This window comes from Microtus oregoni, unplaced genomic scaffold (genome assembly GCF_018167655.1).
Source record: "Microtus oregoni isolate MIOR12 unplaced genomic scaffold, Mior012 000021F_ref0000039, whole genome shotgun sequence".
In the NCBI taxonomy this organism is placed as follows: domain Eukaryota; kingdom Metazoa; phylum Chordata; class Mammalia; order Rodentia; family Cricetidae; genus Microtus; species Microtus oregoni.
In genome coordinates, this window is record NW_024543080.1 from 23,700,715 (window position 1) to 23,717,029 (window position 16,315).

Here is a 16,315-nt window from a genome sequence, read left to right on the forward strand (position 1 = left end):
TGCTTTTACATAGGCTTGTTTGAAGTATTTGTCTTTATTGCACAAAACGTTAAAGGTATTCTCCTTAGGGTTTTCTCTCAAGTATGGAGGAAACAACTCTCTGTCTGTCTGTCTGTCTGTATGGTTGCCTGCTTGCCTCTGTCTATCTCTCTCCCTCCCTCCCTTCCACCCTATTTCCCTCCATCTTTCCACCTCCCTCCTTTCCTCTCTTTCTCTCCCTTTTTTTCCTGCCTACCTAGCCACCGTTGCCTCCTTCTTAAAGCTATCAACATCTGGAATTCAGTCCCATCCATTCTGAAAGACAAGGTTTCAAGAGGTCTCAGGTCTCTATCCCCATGGCTCCTGGGTGGAGTGACAAGGGAGGGCAGGCACCAGTGGTTGTAGAGTGCGGTGGGGCACGGTAAGAAAATCTGTTATTTTTAAAGCAATATCTGGACAGATGCCTTGGCTGTGTTCTTCAGTAACTTCCCAACAGTTTGGCAGAAGTCCACCCAGGTTACTAGGAAGACTCTCTCCTTCCCTTAGTCACCAGGCAGCCCAGCGTCCTGGCCTCTGAAGACGAGGTCTAAAGGCTGCTGTACCCCACACAGGTTCACTTCTCTTCCTGGCTACCTCCCACCGCCCCGCCCCGCAAACCCTGTCATCCCGCCCTTTCTCCACCCACATCCTCTTCAGAGGGCACAGACAAGTCCTCATACAACCCGAGAGAAAGGCGCTTCTTTGTTTCCAGTCAAAACCCAGGTGAACCAAGTGTAATCAGAGAGAGAAGTCCGCCCCGTCCTGTGGCAGGGGACTCACTTGGGGTTGTGTGACCCGGAGCAGGGACGAACGACCGTGGGTCGTGTCCCCTGAGTTACAGGTTGGATCAAACTTGCCTAGCTTCTCGTGGCAGGAGCTCCCAAGTTCACTGGTGAGCAGCGCGTGCAGGAGCGACTAGGTGCGGAGTTGAGCCAGGCTCCGCTCGAACTGGGCGCGAGCGGCGAGGGAGGGGGCGGGCGCGCAGGTCCCGCCTCCCCTGGCCGCGTGCACACACACGCCCACCGAGGCTGGGCTGGCGGAGCGCGGGCGAGTGTGAGCGCGGGCGAGTGTGAGCGCGAGTGTGCGCACGCCGCGGGAGCCACTCTGCCCTCTCCTCGCACCCTGCACAGGGCATCTCGAGAGCCGGAAACGTGAACAGTCTTAAAGTATGGCATGTTGCGAAGATGGTTTCTGTCCAGAAGGTACCCGCGATCGCGCTGTGCTCCGGGGTCAGCCTTGCCCTCCTGCACTTCCTATGCCTGGCGGCTTGGTGAGTTCCGGGGGTGGTGGGGTGGGAGGGAGTCATAGGGTAAGGGTGCATGGGAAAGGCGGCCAAGTGTCCAGATCCACAGCACCCCTTTGACCACTCATCCTTCCCTGAGCGAACCAGATCTTCCCGTCTTCAGTATCATACGGGCTAAAGCCAAGCTTTCTGTTGACCGAGAGCAGTGGGCAGTTGGGTGCAGGAAGCGCGGGTGCTGGGGTACATGCTGCCTGAGGATACTTGCAGTCTGGGGGTGCGTGCTGCCCAGGATACGCTTTTCCTGACCATTTTGGTTCTTCATATCCCAACCCCCAACCCTCCTTTAGCTTAAGGCCAGCGACTCTTTCCCTAGAAGGCAAACCCCTTTTCCACCTGTTCTCAGATTCATTCTTAAAATAGTCTTTTCCACCCCCGTTATTTTTGCATTTGCAGTTTAAACGAATCCCCAGGACAGAACTCAAAGGACGAGAAAATGTGCCCGGAAAATTTTACCCGTATCCTGGACAGTTTGCTGGATGGTTATGACAACAGGCTGCGTCCTGGATTTGGGGGTACGGATTGTTTCAAAACACGCAAGTGTGCTCGGTGTGTCCGTCTCTGGTCTGTTTGTCTATTTGTGGAAATATCATTAGGTGCGCCTCACGTGCAAAAATGAAAACCAGTCATTCTCTCGAGCGCCTCCCCCCTTTCTCTCTTCCTCTTCTCAGTGAGACCTATGACAAGAAGACCGCCTCCACCCGTACTTTCCCATCTCCCCGCCCCCTCAGGAGCTTGGCCTCCCCCGCACTAATTACCTCCTGAGACCTGACTGCAGGGTGGGGGAGACTGGGAAGTCAAAAATGAAGCTGTACTGTGGCTGCCTGTCTTCTCTGGGCCACAGCATGGGGTTTGCTTCCTTGAATCTGTCCACTTTGCGCAGGTACATTGTTGCACTGGAGGTAGCTGGCTTCAGGTCTTCTCTCCTCCCACGTGTCCCTCCCTCTGCCAAAAGTTCACCCTGTGTTCCGCCTAGGACAGGAATCTGGGGCACGAAGCTGAAGCTGGCTGCTCTGCTGGGGAACCCAGTCCTTTCCTACTATCTTCTCACTTTCTTTGGGGTGCTGGTCGCTCACATTTCTCCTCTAATGCTTCAGGAGTGTTTAGCTTTATTTCCTCCTCCAATCAGTATCTGTAAAGCGCTCAACAGAGACACATTCACAGCACGTTTTTCTCTTACCCTATTTCCTTTGCATATTCAATAGTTGGCTATATGGCAAGTTTGGGTCTAGGCATTGAGTGCACCGAAACCAGATAGAATTCACCTCAGCCATTCCAGCAGGCCAATTCATCAGGGAAAAGTGACTTGCTAAGATACTGCTTGGCTTGGCTCACTCTTCGGAATGCCAAGTCCCTGTCCTTTCTACTGTAAATGAGTTAAAGAGGGCCTCAGACTTAAAGTCGTCAAAATTCTTGAAATGATAGGAATCGTAACAAAAACGACCATTGCTATTATTTATTTAATTAATTTCAACTAGATCAGCATTTTTACATACATTATTGTCAACTCTCACAGCAACTCCAAGAAGAAGCTGTGGCTTTCCCCATTTGGCAGATTTGAAAAGTTAGGGTGATTCAAGTAGAGTTTATGGATTCGTGCACAGGTAGCATTTTGTATTTCCAGGAGAAATCCAGTAGATTGGGTTGATGTTCCATCCTGAGTGGTGGGATGAGTAAAAGGTGAACTTAAAGCTTGGCGGGGGGCGGTGCTCTCTGCCTTGGATTGAGGCTGCAGAGGAGGGAGAGAGTGGGAGAGGAGATAAAATAGGATCCTGGAGTGGAGAACACATGGGATCTGAGGAAGAAGACTGTAGACAGAGTGAGAAGCAATGATGGGACAAAGTAGACTTGGGGAGAATCGGGAGGTGGCTCTCTGGAAGACAAGACAAACGAGGGCACTACAGATAAGGGAGAATTTGATGGGGCACATAGCACATTAGTGATGGACTGCAGTCTGGTCTCCTGCCCCAACCCATTTCTTTTCTGGATTTAATGACAAACGTTTTGTAAAGGAGTGAGCAGATTCCTTGGGTGTCTGTATATTGACAGTGTTATAGGTGGATGGGACAGATGGAAGTTTCTCCTGCTTTTTTCCCTTGTTGTCTCTCCAGGTATAGGTTGCCCGCATCACATCTGCCTTCATGAAAATTTGAAAAGAGACTTCATTAGGGAAATGGATCATTTGTCAATGTGCGAGCTCTCATAAGTGACGAGGAAATTATCATTTAAGGTCAAAAATAGTTCTGTGGAGAATTCTCTAGATGATGTGATACCACTTGAAACTATATTATGTCAATAAAAGAAGCTTTATCTTCCCAGAAGGGTTTTAAACTTCACATTGCAAATATAAAAGTATGAAAAATATAACTCATGTAGTTTAAATATTCATAAATGAAAGCACAATTTATAGCTGGATCTATATGACTTTATTAGTATGTGTTGAAAGTAAAAATATGTCCTCTTGGCTGTAAGACAACTTAAAATAAGAAGACGGGAATCTTCCGTACAGAAGCATCTTTACCATGTCCTCTTCCTATAGTACTGTGTAGACCACAACGTGAGTGCTGGGTTCGGGTCAACTGCAATGCTGCTAAGTGTCTCAAGGCCATTATCTCTCATCCTCCTTGACATTGCTGTGTGATCTGCGTCCCCACTCACCTGGCCATCTTTTTAAACCTCTGTGGGGCAGGGTTGCAGTTATCTTACCTTGAGCGCTAGCAGGTGGTTAATTGCTAATGAAATTACCACAAAGCACAAAATTAGGGATTTTTTTCCACTCTGCTCGTGAGTCTTTGTGGTCAGATGACTGACTTTTCAAAAGTGGGACAGTCTCTGTAAGCATGTAGTATTCCAAATGTGACAGAAGGGTGAGAATTATCACCTGCAGTATGTGAATTCTCTGTTTACATGAAATTTTAATTGTGAACTACTTAAAAATAAAAGGAAACATTATTGTTATCACACATCTTTATATGCCACAACTTTCATCTCTTCTATGACATGACATTTTATACTTTGTGGAAAGTTTGGCATTTTAAAAATAAGATGAAAACCATTCAGATTTTGGCCAAGGTATACTGTAAATATGGACTGACTTCCTGCTTCCTTTAATCCCATTTCAGCTCTTTGTGGGACATTTACTTTTTATCTGTTTATCCAACTTAGCTCTGTTCCATTTAAAATAAAGCTAAAAGCAAAGATGTGAATTGAAATTGGATGGTTTGTGACTACTCAGTAGGCCAGGCAGAGGTTGAAATAGATTTGGAAACTAAATTATGTATTTTTAACTCAGCAGCACAGCTTGCTGTGGGGAGATAAAGGGAACTGAAATGGTTCTCTCTCTTCATCCCCCCAGGAGCTCCTCTCTCTTGTCTCCACATTCCCCTGTTGGGGAAGAAAGTTGAGAAGAGCAGGGCAGTTGGGAGAAACTGGAATGGACTTCTGAAGGGCAGAAGTCTTTCAGCTTCTGATGAGTCAGTTCCTATCATGCTGACGTAGTTGTTCCTGCTTAGAAGTGGCACCAAGTTGACTTTGTCACAAAGGAAGTAGAAAGTCATTCCTTCTGTCCCTTGTCCACTTTGAACACAGTTGTTTGGCTTTATAAGACTAAATAGCAGGCCACAGGAAGACAGCTTAGGGATCCTGTCTCTCCCCATTTTTCACTTATCTAAGAGACACATAATAGTCTTGGGGGGCACATAATCTCAAATAATCAACACTTCAATATAGGTGGTTGTTTTAGATCCTCTTCCATAACCTTTCTGATATGGAGACAGAAGAAAGTCGTCAATTTTATGAGGCTGCTCACTAGTGTAGTAGGACTTCATATTACTGGGGTTCTTTGTGTTCTTAAAAATATTTTCATATATAATCTTAAGAAGATTATTACAGAAGCAGAGATGTTCATGGTAGGCATCATCCCTCTGCTAGAAAAGAGGCTGAGAGAAGTTTGATTTAACTGTCCAACATAATGAAAACTAGTAATTGATGAAGTCCCACCTCATACCACAGCTTTAAGTCCTTAGTCAGACAGCTGATGGGTATGTCTATTTCTCAGGGTCCCTTGCAGAATACTGTGAGTTAGGAGTCAAGTTGTACTGAATATGCCTTGTTACTTAACTAAGGATAAATAAGCAATATCCTTAACCAACAGAGAAAAAAGTAAGAACTTTGTATCACAACTTTTAATAATATTTAAAATGGAGAAGAAAATGTGAAGGCTCATTTTCATTTAGGTGAGCCTGGTAAGGGTCCCTGACAGTGATGTTTTCAGATGGTCTATATCTCAGTCTGAAAGTTCCCTTGTCATGTGCTAGCTCTATTAGTTGAATGCCAAACTGTAATTAATAATCCTAGGTCGAAAGAACATTTCAAATAGAGTAACAGAAAGATAAACCATCATTTCCAGAGTCATTCATTGATTCATTTGTTATACCAGTGTGCAAATACAGTATTATGTAAAAGAAGTACTATATTGTTCTTAAGACAGGTTTTAAACCCAAAATTCATCCTCATTGTCTTACCTTTAAGCAAAATAAAGATAAAAGGAGGAAAGATAAAATAAGTAAATGATAATTCTGCAGGATAATTAAGCAGCGCCAAGATAGAAAATAAGATGGGAGAGGAATCTAGTCTGCATAGAAATGATGGCCAAGAAAGTCAAGTTGACAGCAAAGTGTGCCAGGAGGGATGGGGTAAGAGAACAGTTATTGTTGGGCAAACAAACCACCAATAAAACCAAACCAACTTAACAAGCAAACAGAACAAATAAAAGCTGAAAAGTTGGGCAATAGATTGATATGATTTTGAGAATAAAAGCTTTCGGGTACACTTCTTGTTTGAAAGTAGGTCCAGGAATGTTAGAGTATTGGGTTGGGATAGTAAGCAGAAGCCAGCTTATAAAAGGTCTTCCTATAAAGTGGCCTGAATGATTCTCTTAATAAACTTGGATATCACTGAAGTTCTTTAGGTAAGGCATTGACTTAACACAATTTAGGCTGTGAAAGGACCCCTCTGGTTGATATGTAAAGAAAGGTTTAGAAACAGAGGAAACACGAGACATACGATGAAGCTTTTGTGTTTCAGAGTTTGCTTGTTGTTGTAATTCCTATTCATTATGTAGATGGCTGTGTGGAATGATGCAGATGTAGGAAGGATGGACATAAATGGACAGTGAAGATATTTTGGGGATTTTAATTCAACAAAAGTGATGGAATATTTAATATGAATGATCAAGGAAAGCAAAAATAGCTCCATGATTTCTATTCTAAGAGACTGAGCAAGTGTAGTGTTTAAAGCTATGGGGGAGGGTCCAAGTTCTGCTTCCAGGCTCACTTGCTAGTAGAAGAGGCAGGAAATCAAGTCATAAAACAAGTGAACTATTCAATGTGCAGTGTGTCTGGCATCAGTGAACATAAAATATGGGGACATGGTTTTAACTACACAGTTAGGAAGGGTTTGTTGATAAAGTGATACCTGAGCATTGAATATCAAAGGATAAGACCAGGAAGCTTGTTTGGGGTGGGGTCTTCTGGTGAGCAGGAAATCTGGGTGCAATTCTGTGGAGGCTGGAAGTCAGGGCTGGTATAGTGCAGATGAAAGTGTTAAAGAAGAAGAGACAATAACAAAGAAGAGGTTGTATAAAGTTTTGTAAGCGTGCTTGTAGACTTTGCTTTTATTCTGAGTCAGACCAGACAAGACTAGAAAGGATTATATAAGGGGCATATCCTGGACTGATAAACTTTTAAAGGCTCACTAGGAATGTTGTGTTAAGAACGGAAAGAAGCAGAGATGGTTGGAGTTTTTCACATTCAATCAGGCAAGAGATGATTAACACTTTGTATAAGCAGGTGACAGAGTAATCTCTCCATTTCTAAGTAATCTCTCAGTTGTCTTCTGTCTCTATTTTGCTAAGATGAAAGATGACAGTTGTAATGCAAAGTTTGTGAGAAAATGCAAGAAATGAGGCTGAGTAAAGTATATACAGTTGTTAGGATGATAGTAGAAGACCTATAGAGACATGGAAGAATGATATGCATATGTATATAATAAATTCATGTTTCTAGATATCAAGTAGAGAGAAGTTTGCATTTTAAAGGTAGTAGGTATGTCAATGCACATGGTATTCGAAGTCTTAAGAACAAAGAGATTCCAAGAGATTAAATTGGCAAAGAAAAGGCATAAAAACTGATTTCTGCTGCTTCCAATGTTAACAGGCATGGAAAAAAGAAGAGTAATTTCTCCTAGGAAAGTCTGAGCAACGGTATTCTGTGATATGGTAGCAGGAGAATAAGAGGGCTTGTGTACTTTGGAAAAAAATGATAGTTTACAACAAACAGATCAATATAGACATGGGCTTAAATTAACCACTATATTCAGTGGTATGCATGACTTATATAATGTTGACAAAAACAGTTTTGTAGCATGAGGGAGGGGGGGGGAAGGAGAAAGATAGAGAGGGAGAGAGAGAAGTTTACCTGGAGGCATTTGTCCGAGTGGATAGAGAAACGGAGCTGGTAGAATCAAATGACCAATTTTTTTGAAATCATTCTTTTTATAGTTATTGTTGGCAAAAGACATACTCACTGGTTGTCACTTTGAGAATGCAGGCTAAATATTGAACATAAGATATTACTGTGCTTCATGAAACAGAACTTGGTTTTAGAAATGGGAGAGAAAATATAGTTTTGAATGTTAGTGAAAACAATGAAATTGCTAGGGGGACATTCATGGTGCAGACAAAAATTTCAGTGACTCAGAATACAGCAGAGGATGGAGGGGACAGGAAGGAAGATTTGGAGCAGTGTGTACTGATTTTTTTTCCAGAAATTTATATATGGAAAGGATATTTTTAAGTAATGTAGAAATACTTATTTGGAATATATGGAAATAAATATTTTTAAGATTAGAAATATCACAAATTGGCTGCTATTTGTAATGGCTTAGTGCAATATAGATACATATTGGAAAGGAGAGAAGGGGTACATGGAAGAAAGACCACATTTTACAAGTTTATAAGAAAACAAATATGCAAGTGCTGTCAGATATTTAAAGTTTCTGTGGAATAAAAACACACAGATGCACTTGGTATATCATGCTATAAACCATGTCAAATATAGGTAATAGGATATTAGTGAATTGTTGTGGTTTTAGGAAAAGTTCCAGCAGGGCTTCAGATTTTATATGAAAACATTTGTCAGTACATATTGCTGCTTTATATTTTAGGCCTTTTTGAATATATTTTAAGGCTCCTTGCGTATACATGATGAAGTTTGTTTAATAATACATTTCCATTATAACTGACACATAACCTTCTTTTCATTTATCCATTTGTTTATATGCTAAAATATAAGAACCTTAGCAGCTAACCAGTGTGCAGCCCAAAAAGCAGGCACTAGTATAAACGTGCAGTTTGCTATACATTTCTTCAGTCCTATCCTCCTATTTATCTTCTCCCCTCCTTATTATTCCATTGTTTTATTCCACAGCTTTTCTCTAATGGGTGTTTTAGGTTATCCTTATTTTAAAGGTATATTTAAAGCATTTAATTGTCTTTAACTTGCTTTAACTTTTGCTATGGATTGAACTTAACGATGCATCATTAATGTTAAGATGCATTCTTTCTGTTGCATCGTGCTATTGATCCTCCCTTTGCTTGTTATGTGATGTTTGCATTGCATAAGAACTGTTTCACTTGTCTGCTCTGTTGGCAGTAGGTTTTTTGCTTGCTTCCCAGATTGTATTGCTGTGAATATTCTGGCCCAAATTTTCTGCTGTAAATGTGCAAGAGTTTCTTTTGCATATATATCAAGGAGTGGATTTTTCTGGATCTTAGTGTAAGTAGGAGTTCAGCTTGAAGAGATAATGCCAAACTGTTTTTCCATGGTGAGTTTACAAAATTAAACTCCCTTTTACAATAAAAATAAATTCTGGATCCACATATACTTTAGCAGCAGGAAAGTGTGTGTGTGTGTGTGTGTGTGTGTGTGTGTGTATAGAAGTATTTTAAATGGTATTTTATTGAAGGAATTTTAATATTCACTATTTCCATCATGTTCTAATATCACTGAAAATCTTTTAAAACCTTTATTGACTGCAGGGATTTTTATTTTATAAATTTCTTGTTTTCATGTTTTATTCTTACTGTATTGAGCTTTTTGTTCCTGTTATTGAAGAGTTTTGTTGTATATAAAGTAAGAGAATGTTGATAGAAGTATCATAAAATGTAGAAGGCACTAATTTTTAATGTCTTCTAAAGCAAAGAAACTTCTAGAACTCTGAGCTATTTCCTGCTTTGTTGATGAAATCAGTGGGTATTTGTTTTTGTGTAATATCCAGTAAATGTAATAGTTCTACTCTTGCTAATAGCAAGCAAAATTAGAAATGTCCTTACAATTTCCCTAAGTATTACATGTTTTTCTGTTGTGTTATGCCTAAATTCTTTTAATTTTTGGCATTTTATTTATTTAGAACAGTCTTTTCTCCTTTTGCATATCAATCTCAGTTTTCTCATCCTTCCCTCCTCCTGTCCCCCCACTTTCCACCCACACCATCCCCCATCAGCTTCTCAGAGAGGGTAAGGCTTCCCATAGGGAACCAACTAAGTTCTTAAAGTCTCTTTAGTTTTGGATAGCACTGGCACTTTGTAAGATGAAGGTGTGTGTATAATGTGAAGAGCTGAAAATCAGGAATGTTTCCTAAGGGCAATAGCTGGGGAGATGCTATGGAGAACTAAGATTAACTAGTCCTCAAAACAGTCAAACACGATTTATCTTATCATATGACAGTAAATTGTATATCATTATTGGAGATAATATTAGGGATTGATGTTCTTTAGGTCTTTGACTGTTGAATAAACAGTGGAGGATTATCTGATACTTTCTTAATTGCCTTCCAGCAAGTTAATTTGATAGGACCATTTATTTCCCTGAAGTTAATATTAACATCTTTGTGTGATTGACTCTTGATGAAAATTACTTTCTTTGCCTAACAAACTCTCAGGGTCAAAAGTGTCTCCCCACAAAAGATTCAAAAAAAATAATTTTTAAAATTTCCCCACTACCAAAGAAGTAGGATTTTTGTAAAAAAAAATGTGTCTTTGATGTTCCCCAAATATATCTACAGTTATGGGGAAGAAATCTTTCCAAGCTCATTGTCTAGTTTCTATGCAATTATGCACTTTGCAAGGTTGATTTGGACATCCTAAACAGTAGCATTAGAGGAAGTGTCTCTAATTATTCTTAATTGCTTAGCTACCATTATTCATTGACAACTGGTTTATCGGAGACCTATTGCGTTTTACATGGCAGTTTGCTTGTATGAAAGAATACAAATAAAAATCAGACAGTTTCTGCTTTAATTGGGAAATATTTTTTAGCTTAACCCATGTAGCACATAAGTCTCACATTTGAAATTTGTGAGATGCATTGAAAAAAAATCATGATTAATGATATTAGAAACAATGAAACAATTATTAGCACCTCATATTTACAAAGCACTGTGCTAATTTGGGACTTTGAAAGAGACTGAAATTTCATCTCAACTGCTAATGCTAAAAACACAGATTCAAGGAGACTGAAGGAAGACAGCCACAAGAATATAATTTAGAATCTATTGTTGAACAAATAAAATGTAGAGATAGCTGGATGCACAACAGAGATTGTGTAATAAACTTCCATGTTTAGCTAAATGACACTGGTTAAGTATTTTATGGCATAATATAATGTAGTGGAACTAGAACGCATCTTGGCAGCCCCAAAGAAGAGTTAGAATTCTGCCTTAGCCTCTCTGAACCCAGTTTCCAGATATATAAAATTCTCATGATAGTGATAATAGCACCTTCTAAGGGTGTGATAAAGATGAAATGTCGTACGGAATGAACGTGGCATCTTCTCCTGCAAAAACTAAAGCTTAACTACATAATAATTATTTTTATTTCTCATTGTAGGCATTACATGCCACTTGATTTATCCACTACTATTCCCAGTCCCTACTCTGGTCCCATCAGCTTAAGTAGGTTGATGACCTCTTAGAAGACACTGTCTGCTATTTGCCCCCTGTAACTTATTCACATGAAAGAGCCTTTGGGATTTTTTTAAAAAATTGCATATTTCAATCATATTCTTCCTTGTTTCAAGCCTTTTATGATCTGTCAGTATTTATGGGGTACAAGTCAAACTCTTTAGGGCAGCCTACATTCATGTCACTCAGGGGAGGAATAAAAGGAAAATGCTCTCTTATAGGCTCACCTTCCCAGGGCTACTTTAACAAAGTATGCAGACTAGTAGCTTAAACAACAGAACTTACTTCTTTTTTCAACTCTGGCGGTATCAAGACATCAGTAAGCTTGGTTTGTTGGCATGGAAAAGGTGTCTCCTCTTTGTCTTTATATAGTTCTCTCTCAGTGCATGTCTGTGTTCTAATCTCCTTTTTTCATAAAGCCATCAATCACTCATATTGGATTAAGTACCATTAAAAAATCTCATTTTAATGCAATTACATTTTTAGAGCATTACCTCTAAAAATAGTCATTAGAAGTTACTGAGGATTAGGATTTCAACATGTGAATGTGGGAAATATAACTTCGTCCACAGAAATCTTTTCCATCTCTGGGTCATTCCCTGTCACTCTGAAAGTTGTGTTGCTTGTAGTTTAAACAGTATCACTGTAACATGTGTTGTAAGTGTGTTACTTAAAAGATGCCATTTAAAAAAAAGGGGGAGGCTCAGAGTAGTTGGATGCTCTGTTCATGGTACCCTGGTTTTATTTCTCTTTGTGACTTCAGTTTCCTATCAGTTTCCTTTGCTTTCTTCCAACTGGTTTCTTTTCCTTGAAAATAGGAAGACCTATACCCACTGTCATCCTTCGTCACTTGCTGTTGTTTGTTCCAACGCTTCCAGGTCATGTATATGCTCCAGACGAGTTTGAAAGTGAATGCTTTGAAAAAGTGATTCTGAACACAGATCTGGAATTCCTTTCACAACCTCTTCTTTTCCTACCTGCCTGTATTCATCCCGAAATAATAGCTGTCATTCATTTTATTCCATTTGTTTCTTTTCTGCTTATTCCCTGATTCTCCCAGTAGCATGGCATCTTCTTGATGCAGGGAACTTCTCTATAACCTGTCCATGTAGCTGGTGCTTAGGCAAATATTTATTGAATGGATGCCCTAAAAAAAAAAAATCCCTCTGCTAGTCAGGTACATTTAGAATCTAACTCAGTCTTAAAGTGCAGTATAATCTTATAAGCAAATGTCAGATAATGTCACACACAAAGACTAATTCTGAACATAGAACAGTATTTTGGAACTATTGAAAAAGTAGTAGAATTTAGATAGATGAGAATTTAGAAATATCTTTTATTATCATGGAATGATTACATCCATAGAATTAACATAGGCTCACATGGTTTACAATGCATTAATAATGAAAAAATATTGTTCCCATTCTTCTCCTGCATGCCCCTGCCACACTCACTGTCTTGACACACTTACAGTGTCAGTATTTCATAGGAAACTATTGTAAATACAGTAGAGAAACAGCTTGAGTGGATATTTGTAAACAACAGTAAACTGGACTGTCTCGTTTTGAAACTATTTTAGAATTGTAAATCATCAGGTCCAACCTTGTTCCTACTAAGTCAGAAGATCTGAAGCTGTATCCAACAACCTCCACTTCCCCAGTCTGTTCAGGATATTCTCCAATATTATTTGAGCAATACTACCTTAAATCTATCTTCAAAATAACTGTTGCTTTACCCAGAGTCTGGTAAAATAGCTCATGTTTACGGACACTGCCAATCTTAGTTGTTTATGTGAACTTGTCTTTGGAGCCCTCACTTGTAACTACAGCATTTCTGCTTTCTGATACCTTTGTAATTGTTGCTAAGGAAATGACAGCAGTTTTGAGCTAATTTGAGTAAAATTTCTATCTCCTAGGGTTCAAAATGTTAGGAATTACTTGCTTCCTGGATTACTTATTTCTGGACTAATTTGACTGTAATGAGCTTATTATTACCATTTGGATGTTGATTCTAGTTTCCTATTCAAACCAAAACTTAATTAACTTCTATCGCTTGAAAGAGGTGCATTTTATATGGTGTAAAAATAAAAGCATGTGCTATAATTTCCTCTTATTATAATTCCAAAACCTAAGTTTCTTAGGATACTTATTCCATAAATAATATCTCATTCTTCCTCATTCTCTCTGTCTCCATGTGGCCTCGTCGCCAGGCTGTAGAGGAAGAAATATTTAGATTCATTTTCTGGAGACTGAATTCAGACTTAGAGCCTTAAGTGACACCAATTGTGCTTTCCTGTTTTTTGGCATAAAACCAATTTCCCAACCTGTATCCAAGTGATATTCTATTTTAATAGCAAATGCTATAGTATCCAGTTATAGAGTACGTAGCCTCTGGCCATGCAGCTTTCTAAACCATTATTTAAGGAAACAGTCTTCAGGAGGATAACAATTTTTATATTTTCATGGGTGATAAAATGCTGGATTATCTGTAATAACTACTGTTACAACTGAACACATTATGAACATATTATGTCTTTGGAAATTGATTTGCAGCTAATATGTTTAATACTTGTTAAAATCTTTGCATTTGATGGTATATTACTGGACTAAAGCTGTACAACTAGGAAGGGTTATGAGTTAAATCTGAACTACAAAAATTCCTAGGTTTAAAGCACATTGCTAAACCTGGAGAGTGGTGGTGTTTTTTGGTCTGCTTTCTATGTCAACAATATCAGCATCATGCCCTTACCATGTTTCCCTCTGGGCTAAACATGCACATGCTTGCTCATGATAAAGATTTATTTAGATGGCGGAGAATCTCAGTAGCAACAGAGGGAAACTAATATGGAATGTGCTTTGGGGTGAGAAAGCTCTGTGCTCAGCATTCCATTTGATTGCTATAAAAAAAACCTGTGAGACAGGTGTGGGTGCTGCAATCAAGCAGTTAAGTAACTTGGTAAAGATGGCACAGCCAACAGTTGGTGCAGCCTGAATGGTTGTCACTGACCAAAGACCTTGTCTTGGATCCCAATCACCATGGAGAGTGTTCCTATTGTTCAAGGTGACAGTAATCATTTTGGAAGTTATTTATAAGTATCCTTAACGCCCCAAAGACTCACTCTTTACAGCTTTGGTCCCCTTCACTTCCGCACCCTGCTGTTTCTTCCTCTGAACAGCTCACTTCTTGCTAGAAGCCAATCAGATGATGAACTCTTAAAAAAAAATTTACTAAGGCTAAAAGTTCATATGTATCTGCACTGCCTCTTATCCCAGTGCCCAGGAATGATGTATCATTGTAGAAACAGGTTCTTGGTAAGTAGTTGGGATGTCTATTTGCCTTTTGAGCAAGCACCATTTTTCTTTCTCTATTGTTACTTTTGGCTTGATTTGAATGTGCACTCTAAACTGAACTTTACACTCTTTTTTTTTTTTGAGAGATTCTTTATCTCACTGAAAATTCAAGGTGCATGTAAAAACATGACATTTCGTGTCAGTATTCATTTATTAATTATCTAGTCCTCCAAGGCTGTAATGTTGATAATTATTTTTTCACACATATTTACTTCATACTTACTAGGTCCTGTTACAGAAGTGAAAACTGACATATATGTCACCAGCTTTGGACCCGTTTCTGATGTTGAAATGGTAGGTATCTGAGAAACTTTGGAGGTTTGAAAAAAAAAATAAGTCAGAAAAGAGTCAACTAATATTTATTATACTGTGAATCACACAAAGCCAATGCTTAATTAAACTCAAAATTGTCTAGAGAGCAAGATATTTCATCTGCATCGCAGAGTTATCATTTTTAATATGTATTGACTTGGAATCCTTCTCAACAGAGGCATCTTGCCTTGTACTACTCCCACACCAATCCCTTGTATGGAAGCTACCAAGGAGAAGAAAATGGGAGATCATCAGTAGTTTAGATATGGATTAATTGTGTGCATAATATTACATTTCTATCAGCCTTCTTGTTTCCCCATTGCCTCAGTTATTAGCCTCCCAGCCTTGATTTCTATTCTTCCCTCTCATGCTTAAGGAGGCCAAGAAGGCCAGCATTTGTCAGGAAGTCCACATCCCTTCAGCTGTGTTCTCGTGTATTAAATATACTTAGTAAACAGAATGGCAAGCGAGTCTACGTTATGTTTTTCTTGACCTGAGGCTCCTAATGGTTTGAAGCCCTGGATTCTTTAAGCATTTTTAATACACTTTTGAAAACAAAATTAATCTTTTTTTTAAAAAAAAAAGTTGACTTCATCTTAACGAAATGCCTGTAATTTTATGATCAACTATGTAGTGACGCCTGCTACATATTAACTGATTTTTTGCCCTTTTCTATAAAGTAACATACACCCAAAATTACCTGGTGCTGGCAGATTTTATTTAATTACAGTAATTAGTCCTCAGTGGCTAATGTATGTGGTGATTTACTTCTTACAAATGCAGAAGCTGAAGGGATCAAGACAGATGTTGCGTGCATATTTAACTCTGAAGCTTTTTGTTCTGTTGATTTAAGATCATCTCTGCTTCTATTAATTTCCATTGATGTAGTCTCTAATGACTGGGAGAGGTTAGAATTTATTACTTTTTGCATATATATGTATGTAGCCACCTGTGACTTGACTTTGTCACAAACCAACTTCTCTAGGAATATACAATGGATGTGTTCTTCAGACAGACGTGGATTGACAAAAGACTAAAATATGATGGTCCCATTGAAATTTTGAGGTTGAACAATATGATGGTCACCAAAGTTTGGACTCCTGATACCTTCTTCAGGAATGGAAAAAAATCTGTCTCGCACAACATGACAGCTCCAAATAAGCTTTTTAGAATTATGAGAAATGGCACTATTTTATACACAATGAGGTAATAGAATTTTCTTTCTTGTTTTAACATTCCTTATCCACAACACCCCTCTTCCCCCAACACCCTCCTCCTTCCCCTCCTTTTTGTTTTCTATCTCTCAATTTTAGGA

The 16,315-nt window shown here is 39.2% G+C and overlaps 1 protein-coding gene across 3 annotated transcripts in view; it reads left to right on the forward strand.

Moving 5' to 3' along the window:
* The first annotated feature begins 687 nt into the window (after positions 1-687).
* The window catches only part of Gabra4 (gamma-aminobutyric acid type A receptor subunit alpha4), a 75,220-nt gene continuing 59,592 nt past the window's right edge, over positions 688-16,315 (forward strand). Inside the window, exons 1-4 of one of the 3 annotated variants that reach the window (XM_041671209.1) lie at positions 694-1,288; positions 1,715-1,833; positions 14,915-14,982; positions 15,986-16,206. In XM_041671209.1, coding sequence (XP_041527143.1) covers positions 1,203-1,288; positions 1,715-1,833; positions 14,915-14,982; positions 15,986-16,206 — 494 coding nt within the window. In that variant the 5' untranslated portion in view covers positions 694-1,202. Of the gene's footprint in view, positions 1,289-1,714; positions 1,834-14,914; positions 14,983-15,985; positions 16,207-16,315 lie in introns of all 3 variants that reach the window. The other 2 variants (XM_041671208.1, XM_041671210.1) reach the window with 2 other exon arrangements.